This window comes from Argiope bruennichi, chromosome X2 (genome assembly GCF_947563725.1).
Source record: "Argiope bruennichi chromosome X2, qqArgBrue1.1, whole genome shotgun sequence".
Taxonomy (NCBI): domain Eukaryota; kingdom Metazoa; phylum Arthropoda; class Arachnida; order Araneae; family Araneidae; genus Argiope; species Argiope bruennichi.
Window position 1 is genome coordinate 41,473,840 of NC_079163.1, and position 10,375 is coordinate 41,484,214.

The following is a 10,375-nucleotide window of genomic DNA, read 5'->3' on the forward strand; positions in this document are numbered from 1 at the left end:
TAAAAAGTTTATTTTAGAATATACATTAAAATGAATAGCGAATTAATTTAAATAATTAGCACTTTACAAGGCTATATGCTAATTGATAAAAATGAGACTTCATCACCTTCTCTTCTTCGTACTGAACTTAACTGCTGAATTTCAACAAGAAAAATGGAAATGCTAATTATAGCTTATTTTTGAGGCCTAAGTTCTAAAACCTTCAATATCATTTGAGAAGAGTTTTAAAAAAATTCTAAAATACACCTGATAAAAGATGTAATAAATAGATTTCGTATACCGATATGCAACCTCAAGAGCAATGGCCATGATACCCACCTCTTTCTATTTAAAATGATAAAAATACTCTTTGCAGCAACAACTCTACTTTGAAACTACGATCAATTTACTTTTTAAAAACATAGGCATAGAAACCCCATAATCAGCAATTTCATATTTTTAATACAGGATTCATTTACACAATTAATGAGAACTTATTGAAATTACAAGTTCAAACTATGAACTTCAACAGTTACAAACCTCATAAACTAAGAAAGAAAACGCAAGGCACGTGCATGGCTGAAACATAATTATTAAAATTTTACACGTTCCAACACAAAACACACTCCACTTAATATAAAACGAGCTCATTTACGAATAATGCTTACTGTGGAAAATAATGGAAATAAAGTTCTATTTCGTATTATAAATTTTGAGCTACAAGACAAAAAAAAGTGAGTCATGTATTTGTTTCACAGTAACATAAGGCAAAACTCGCCATCGGTTTCGCCTCAAATGATTTTATTCATTTTCCCATTTTTATCTATGTGATCATTTCATGCAGAAGAGCAAGGAAAAGCGAATCCCTCGTCTGAATTAAGCTTATGATTAAATTGCAGTAGATAAGAAGTAAACGGGTTTAGATTCTTCAGAAATTATTGCCTTATTTTAGTTTTTTTGTGTGTGTGTGTGTGTGTGTGTGTGTGTGTGTGTGTGTGTGTGTGTGTGTGTGTGTGCGCCAATCCTAAATGTTCATGTGGTTAAGTATGGTTAATTTTACTCATTCAAATATCAAAAGTAACAAAAACATACACGAAAAAAAACAGTTTTTACCTTTTTGTACACTTCTTGTATACGAAGTTCCACAAGTTCTTTTTCTTTTTGCTTGCCTGCTCGCAGAGAAATTCTATTCTGGATATTGCTGGTAAGCCTTTAGTTGTTTTTGACTTCATGACACAGAAGTCATGGCACAGTTACGCCAAATTAGATGCCCCTAAAATTAATACTATCCAAATTTTCTCTCCTAAACAACCTAATGACGTATGCGTTCTATTAAAATCATTACTCAACTATGAATCGTATGAAAACTTTATAATCGTAGATAGTTCACAAGATTTGTTATATAAGTTGTTTATAAATGAATACCCCCAATTTTTCAGGGATATTAAAAGAAAACAAAGCAAAGTACAACCTTGTTGTTTGTCGGAAATTACAAATAACACTTGAAAGTTTAAATTCAACACTGTTATAAATGTTCATTGTAAGCCCCTCCAAAAATACGAACGATATCAAGACGACACGATAACTTATTCCATTGTTTGAAATTTAATGCAGCCCCAGAAAAAAAAATCAAGTATCGTCATGCACACATTTCTGTATCTTTTCAAAGCTTCACACTAAGCATGCATCAAAAATTGTTCGATGAGTTATCGCACTGCTTCGATATCTTTCGTATTTTTGAAAGGGTTCTCATTGAACTTTCCTAACTGTGCTAAATTTAAGCTTTCAATTGATATTTTTTTATTTTTTAGAGAACAAGAAAGCTGTGCGTTATTTTGTTCTCTTTTAACAGACCTCAAAAGTTGGGATATTTATTTATAAACATCCTGTAAATTCGTATCTTATATTAAATTTGTATGGAACTTCCCTTGCACTCACATTGCGAAACCTGTTAGCCCAAAATGCTCGTCAAAGTTATTACGATGTTTTTACAATATTTTGCTGCATTCAGAACATCAAATAAGATATCTTATTATATCCTGTGATAAAAAAGAAAGAGCATTATACAAAATCTCATTTAATATTATACCGCATGTGCTAATGGACATCTACTTAAATCATGATTTAGAGATACTTAAAGGGCTACATTACCTGTTTTAAAATTAAACTCAAAATTTTTACTTAAATGTTAAAAATGTGTATGGTATTTTTGATTTATAAAAGAACATACAAATTGAAGTTTTGTAAGCAGTGATAAGTAATATATAATTGAAATGTTTGTGCGTTTTACAGAATTCGTGGGAATAAACTTGACATTAAACTGAAATTCCGTTCTTTTGGCCCAAGTGGATTACTTCTTTGGTCCGGGAAAAAAGAAATGTCTGCATCATCTGACTATTTATCATTAGGTTTAAAAGAAGGATATTTACATTTTCAATATAATCTTGGTTCTGGAGAAATAATTATTGTTTACAACACTACAAGAGTAGATGATGGCAAGTGGCACACGGTTAAAGTTACGAGGTAAAATTGATTCTATTATAATTTAAAAATCGTTTGATGAAATTCTATAAACTCATGTGTTTTTTTTAATAATTATTGCAGAGTTGAGCAAGAGGGGTCTCTGATCGTTGACAATGGGATTGTAGCTAAAGGAACATCACCAGGAATACTTAATCAACTCAATGTCAACAATGGATTATATTTAGGTAAATAAAAAATGTAATGCTACAAGGTCTACATTATATCTATTAAATTTCTTTTATATATATTACGGCAAATGTGATTAATCCGTTGATTATTCATAGTCATCATTAAACTTATTGGTGATTTTGAATAATCATCAGTAATTATACATAATCACCACTTTATTACATTTACCTAACATCTATATTAATATTTACATACTAGCGCATACATTTAAAAAGGAATAAGAAATGCAAATCTAACAATTCTGTTCAATTTCTGTGCCTCGACGCAAATAATTAGTTATTATAAGGAAAATCATTTAAACTCTAGAAAACGCTTAATCCAGATACAAATTTTGAAATATTCTATAAATATAACCAACTGTTACATATAATAATACTTGTAAAACTCTACTTTAAACATAATTTTGTGCAAATTACTGAATTTTCTGCTTCTTTTTCAGGTGGCATGGAAAGCATAGCAAGTTTAAGTATGAACAAATACCACTCAGGTCTTGTAGGCTGCCTTGCAAATGTGACTTTATCTACAAATTATCACATTCGTCTCATCACTCACGCTACTACTGGGATCAACATACAGGCGTGTCTCTAGAGTACAAAACTAAACGTACGACTGTTTTCCTACTAGAGTCAACACATGATATAGTAGGATACATTTCCTATGAATAGTAGGCCCACATGTGTAGCCAAAACTGCCCACAGTTGAGAATTCACTGCTGTCACCGAACCATTCTAGCAGAATTCTGTAGTTTGTGTTCACATATACATGTGCTACAAGGAAGATTTTATACGGCTAATCCTTGATTGTGACCCCATGTGTTGTGCTAGTGCCTTCAGTGAGCAGCAAGATATGTTTCTGCACCTGTCATTCTACCACTCTCATACTTTTTAGTACAAGCCCCTTCAGAAACATGATTTGTTAGCTCAAGTTTGATTCGCATAGTTACCGTTATAATGAATAATGGCGTTGTTTTGAATTGGATATTGTCAATATACCTCAATATCAAGATGGGAGCAAGTTGACGATATGAGAAACCGTGTCTGTCTAACATACATATATCATTCTTTAAGTATGCTGTAAGGCCGGTCTACTGCACAGCAACCTCTCTACGGTGGCGTAACTAACTGGCCATTCGGCCTATTATAAGGACAGGGCCACTATTTTTTGCGAGCTGAGAACTCAAATTTCATTTCTTTAGACACAGCAAGATGGATACGAATGGGGAAAATATTGTGATTAGATTCTATTTTGAAAGTGAATCTTCCGTTTTCATGAGTTTGTCTAGTCATTTATACTATTCAAGAATTTTTACCACTTCATTTCTGTTTGTTCTTAAGTACTGAAATGCGCTAAAAAATTGATTTATCATCCAGTTAGAAAAAATTGTTCATTTTAGTAGTTTTTTAGAAAGTGTATCAATGCTGGAGGGAGCTAAACCGGTTTAATCATCTCTAGCTAAATTTATAGCGCTCGAAATATTCCTTTCACTTTCTTTTTAATATTTCAACACATTTTTTTCAACACCAGATTTCACAAGGAAAAAAAAAATGAAATTTCCTGAAAACAAAATGGCTTGCCGTTTTTGCTATTCTTTTATTGATTAAAAATGTAACCAAATTTAGTTACCTGTGAAGGTGCCTGCATCAAAAAGTTATTGTAATTTTTTTTTCTAAATCATTAAAAAACGAAGTATTTTCGTAGATGGTATCATTTAGTAATTATCTAAACTGTTTTAATTAAAATAAAAAAGGCTTAGAATAAGAAAGAAGTGCGATAATAAGAGGATTTTGAATGGTTCATATAAATTTGGAGACATACTTGTCTTAAAACTTGTGGTATAAGCTCCCTCTGCCTTAGTTACGCCACTGATGCCTCTACATACTTATCAAAAGGTAATTCTTGTAGAAGTACTGAAGGGATTTATTTACCTTTGAAAAATGGGGAAGCATTCCCTTACATAATTACTTTATATTGATATGTATTCCTCAGTCATGAGTGTGTGTTAGATAGCGTTTATACTTCACGATGGGCCCAATCCTGTAAGGTGCACTTTCACTTAGATGTTTTATGTAGATCAAAAACTGAGCCTCCAAACTATGAACTGTTTCAATCCTGATTTAAAAGTGTAAATACAAATTCATTATTTCAGTGCGACTGTAATTACACCTTTCTTATGGAATTATATTTTCAACTTTTTCAAGGGTTATAAACAACTTTGGATTTAGTTACATTTAGTTCACTTAAAATATGAGAGAGATTTCAAATGTTCAATGAATATGAGACCAAAAGTAATATTTGATAAATGTATATAGAGAACGTAACTCTATCTTAAGACATATATGTGCATATGTTTAATGCGCATGTGAATTCTGTGTGTGAGCGTGAAAGGGAGTGTGTGTGTGAATATTTGTTTGAATGTACGATGTAGAAAGCTACATAAGTAAAATTGTAGTTTATTCAATGGCGAAACATCTAATGTTAAGAAAGATATTGTAGTTTAAGTTGATTTAACTTCATTTTAGATTGAGAAAAGAGTTCTTAATTTAAATAATGCATATCCTTCATAAACAGCATAGAGATTAAAATGTTGTGCAAGCTATTTTATGGCATAGAGATTGTGATATGTTTTAATGGAATATGTAACACATCTCACTCCTAGATAACTAAAGTGGTAATTTTCTAAATTTGTATTTTGTTACAAAATTTGAATGTCATATGATAAATGAATATTATGTTATATGTATGCTATTTTAAGATATTTTAAATATAAAAGCTTCATTTTTTTACCATTTCATACAATCAAAATTCTGCTTGATATATTTGAGAGAAATTACTTATAGAGAAACTTCTGTAACATAAAAAATTTGTTTGCAAAGAAATCTTATTGGTACTTATAATTTATTTATTCTTTTATATAAATATAGAATAAATAATTAAAAAAATATTTTAATATTCTTTCTTAGCCTACTATTAATATAAGTATGGAAAATGGCTGTGAACACTGGAAACATGCTCGTGCTCTGATGCTTATATTATTACATGAATAGTCTAGATTTAATATAAACACATTTTATTCACATAATTCTCATTAGTTGTAACTGATTGCTTTTACTTTGTTAAAGCAAATCATGTTGAAAGACTTTCAAAAATCCAAAGAAATATTATTAATAATAAAATTGATGTGCAAGTATTAAGTTTCTTTTTAAAAAAATAAGCATTCAATAAAATGTGTTTTTTAAAACCGCACCTTCCATTCCTTAGTTAAGATCGAGAAAAACACAACTCGTTTGAAGAACACACTTTTTATATCTCATCGTTTCATTTAATAGCAAAAATGCAAATTATATTTTATTGTCTAAAATCATTCACAATTCATTTAATATCACCAATTTATATTGTAGTCTCATAACATTGCAATTAAATCTTATAATTAAAGTAAAATCATTCTGATTTTGCATATCTGTAAAAGATAAGGCCTCGGTATACTAGATAAAAATCTTCCATACATTGAAAGTTGGGTATGATTGATCTAAGTTAGAAAACATTTTTAAATTCTGTGTGATAGTTAAATAAATTTCCGATGAAACATGACTCAGCTTATATAGCAAACGTATGTATTTTTGCTTCGATTAAAAGTACGAAAAAAAAACTCTTTTGAAAATTACCCAATTGTTGTAAATCAACATAAAAAAACACATCTGCCATTTAATAAGCCAGCATTTTATCAGAAGCGTATTACACGTTCATAAAAATCTGGACAAACTAAGAGTTTTGCAAACTTTATATGCAAAAGCTGACACGTTTTCGTATAAATCTCAGTAAAAGGGGTGTTTTTTTTTTTTTTAATGGGGTGTGAAGTTATTTAAAAAAAAAATTAAAAGCCGAAAACAATAAATAAATAAAACTTGCGTTTAAAAAAAATAGAATAACAGGTATATGACATTAATGAACAGCTGGAATAATTTGTAAATTATTTAGAATAAAATACAGATAATTTGATAAAAGTGCAATTTCATTGCATTGAATAATTAACTATTAAAACGCTGCATTCATAAATTATAGTTATATTTAGATGAACAATAATTGTTTATTTTTCTTTGTTGTATTCTAAAAGAAATAAATAATTATGATTACTGATGAAAGAAGACAATCATCGTATTAATTGATGGAAAATTAACAGTATGATACAAGGAAGGGATAAAAAGAAATGTTATATACTTTCAGACTCTTTTTATTTAAAGGCAAATTGTCAGTCAATTCACTGAAATAAGAACCGGATTAAGTCCTCTAGGGCTCTTTAACCAATTGAAGTCTCACCCCCCCTTTCCCCCCAACTTTTAAAGACAAATATATTTTTATTGATTTCAATTTAATCTCTATTTTCACTTTTAAGTATTCAATTTTGACAAACTGAAATAGTAAAACATTATAACAATTCCAAGAGACTTGGCTTCGATATATGGTGTAGATAAAAAAAAAAAAAGTGGCTAAATTTAAATTTAAAAGTATGGTAAAAAAAAAGCCACAAAACAAATTAACACAATCTAAATTCTATTTAAATATAGAATCTGACACTTATTTTAGAGTTACAAAGCAACTTAATACAAAATGTACCAAACCAATTAGGAATGTTGTCAGAATAATTTTCCGAAATGTAAATGTTACTTGAATTTAATTAGAAAAATATTTGGTTTCAATTTAAAGACGTTCAAAAGCATATCCTTCATAAATACAGGAAAAAATACAAAATTAAATTACTCTGAAAGTACTGAAAAAATATATATATTTGTCTATTAAATATATATTAAAAGACAAATATATATATATATATATATATATATATATATATATTTGTCTATTTAATAATACGGCTCTAATTGAAATCAGCGTTATTTGTGCTATCATTTGTGACTTATGCATCGCAACAAACAAGAGGCAATAATATATCATTGCAATCTTTCTTGTCCAATGTAATTTCAACAGTAACTTTTTATTGTTCGGAGAACAAAACTAGGATAGATTTGCCAGTACACTCAAAAAAAAATTAAGAAATTTAATTTTAAATAAGTTGTCTTGCTCTAATAATAGTTTGATGTAGCAGTGATGAGGAAACGGAGCTTCCAATTGTTTGAAATTAATATGTGTAAAATATAACCATAAAATGAAAAAAAAAATGCACAGAGCTTCATAATGCATAGATATATTTCAGTTGTTGCAGGAAAAAGGGTGATTTTTTTTAACTGAAAGAGTTACGAGGAATCACAAACTACAGTCTATTACTAAATAATCTATCGCCATTAGAGGCTATCTCAAAATGCAGAATTAAAGATTAGAAATAGTGAAAGCAAATTCTACATAGAATTCAAATATTCAATCGATACTAATTTTTTTTAAAGTTTTTAAATGAAAAATTCCCTCAGAACACGGTGAACAAACATAATTCCAATGTACTGTGATATTTCTGCTGCGTTCAGTTAAATAGCTTCAGTTTTGGATTATGTATGAATCTTTACAATACTATGCGCAAAAATTCTCTTTAACTAAAACTATCGATTAACTTGTATACATTCCTTTTTATTATGTGCATTCAAATTGCTCAGGATTGTTCCAGTTCTTAATTACTTTACTTTAAAATTCACCAGGTACGATTTGTTAGATGTGTAGAAAAGAATTTGCGACTACTCTCAGTTCTCAGATACGAAAATCATCTGGGCTTTTGCACATGAATCAAGATTCGTTTACTTCACCAATATTGGATCAAATGAAAGATGAAGACGGAGACTTTAACGTTTAACAATAAGTTAAACTAAAATTATTCGCGGAATTATAGTAAAATACCTACAACACGTTCAAAAAAGGACACAAATTTACAACAAAATACATTAGAATATATATATTAATTTAAAGTAAGAATCTAAACATAGAATCATGACTTTATAAACTGTAAATTTCTGTACATGATAATTCACTGTTTTTAGAAATAATGATAACATTTTTTTTTTTTCATCTTAAAGCACCTTTTTTTGTTTATTTGTTATTAATTTTTTTAACATTTTGAGATTGACAATGGCGGATAATCAAAAGTTTACTTTAAATAAAAGATTTTATTTTCCTGTAACTCCTAAAGGCTTTATTGCTAGAACTAGTCACATTTTAATTAACCGCATGAATGATCCCTTTACAAGTTAAATTTAAAATAAAATAATACGGCTCAAAACGACAAGCGAAGCAAAAGAAAAAGTAAGAAAATGTATCTAATGGAGTGGGAATCAAAACAAAGAATTACGTAAATGCACTCATCTTACTACGCATCCTCCCCTTGTCAAAAAGTCATCGTTCTGCTAATATAGGAATCCTGAAAAAGAACAGTAAGTAGAGTTTGATCGAAATTATACTTTAACCAATTAATTCGAAACAGAATATTCAGGGTGTGGCTAATTTCTAAACTTTAAGAGATGGGCATACACATCCAACTGGAAAAATGCTCAGTAATATAAAGAATAATATTTTATGTTGCTTAAGTCAATAAATATGATCTTGAAAAAGCCATGAAATTTAAATTTTTATATAGTTTTCCAATCCTATAAATCATATTTAGCAAAAAAAAAAAAAAAAAAAAAAAAAAAATGAAAGAAAGAAATCTAATGTCCCAACATACACAATAAAAAAGTGTCCCATTATTTTATTACTAAAACCCAATAATAGGTATTTAATTAGTGATGCATAGGGAGTAATTAAAGCTCAATTATAAACAATACGTATTTAAACAAATGGGGACCATATACAAATTTCATGGGGAAATAAGCAACTTTTGAAAAGTTAAAACGTTCGGACTATAAGCATCACTGTACCTTTTTTTCGAAGGGAAATATTTAACCCAAAAAAATAGCGCAAAACAGATTTTCTGACACTCCAAAAGATCATAAATAATGCAGCTTGTGCAGTAAATAACATAACAAGAATAACTCATTTATTTTATTTCAAAATGAAATGTTGCTTCAAATGCTATTACAAAACAATTTAAAAACCGAATAAGTCGTTTCTCTGTAACATTTGCTTTAAATAGAAAAGTGCCTGCATTTCTTTCTTCTATAATACAAGATGATTCACATAATGTATCATTAATAGCGTGACAGATTCGCAAGCCATAATAATTTATAAAAATTTGTTCTATGCGTGAAATCACTTTCGTAGACTTTACTTTTTAAGAAAATCCAAAGGAAATGAGGGAAATATGAAGACACAAAAAGCTCCGTATCTATTGATGTTTTTGTTAAAACTAAAAAAGATTAATATTTATTGTTAACCTTTTAAAAACTTAACATTTTGTTAGTGATAATTTTCATTATCATTTCAATTTTTTGTCAAATTAAGAAGACATTATTTATTCTACAACAGAAGACATTGTACAAATAGAGAAATAAATATTAAAAAGTTAAAAAAAAAATACATATTTAGAATTTTAAAAAATATATTTATATATATTTTAAATTTTATAGTAAAATCTATACGTCATTTTAAAAAAGAAAACAACTTATGCTTAGAAAATAAGTAGGTCTACGTATGTATATGCATGTACAATGGTACTTAAATGTTTTCGGCTAAAGTACTTAATTTTTGCAGGCACTTTCTCGCTAAACGCTCTGATATACTTTAATTTCAAGCTTGTCATTACTACACAAATTTG

At 28.7% G+C, this 10,375-nt stretch overlaps 1 protein-coding gene across 1 annotated transcript in view; it reads left to right on the forward strand.

Moving 5' to 3' along the window:
- The window catches only part of LOC129961010 (pikachurin-like), a 214,304-nt gene extending 208,416 nt beyond the window's left edge, over positions 1 to 5,888 (forward strand). The window contains exons 12-14 of the mRNA XM_056074801.1: positions 2,272 to 2,502; positions 2,584 to 2,687; positions 3,131 to 5,888. Coding sequence (XP_055930776.1) covers positions 2,272 to 2,502; positions 2,584 to 2,687; positions 3,131 to 3,279 — 484 coding nt within the window. The 3' untranslated portion in view covers positions 3,280 to 5,888. The remainder of the gene's footprint in view (positions 1 to 2,271; positions 2,503 to 2,583; positions 2,688 to 3,130) is intronic.
- Positions 5,889 to 10,375: the final 4,487 nt, after the last annotated feature.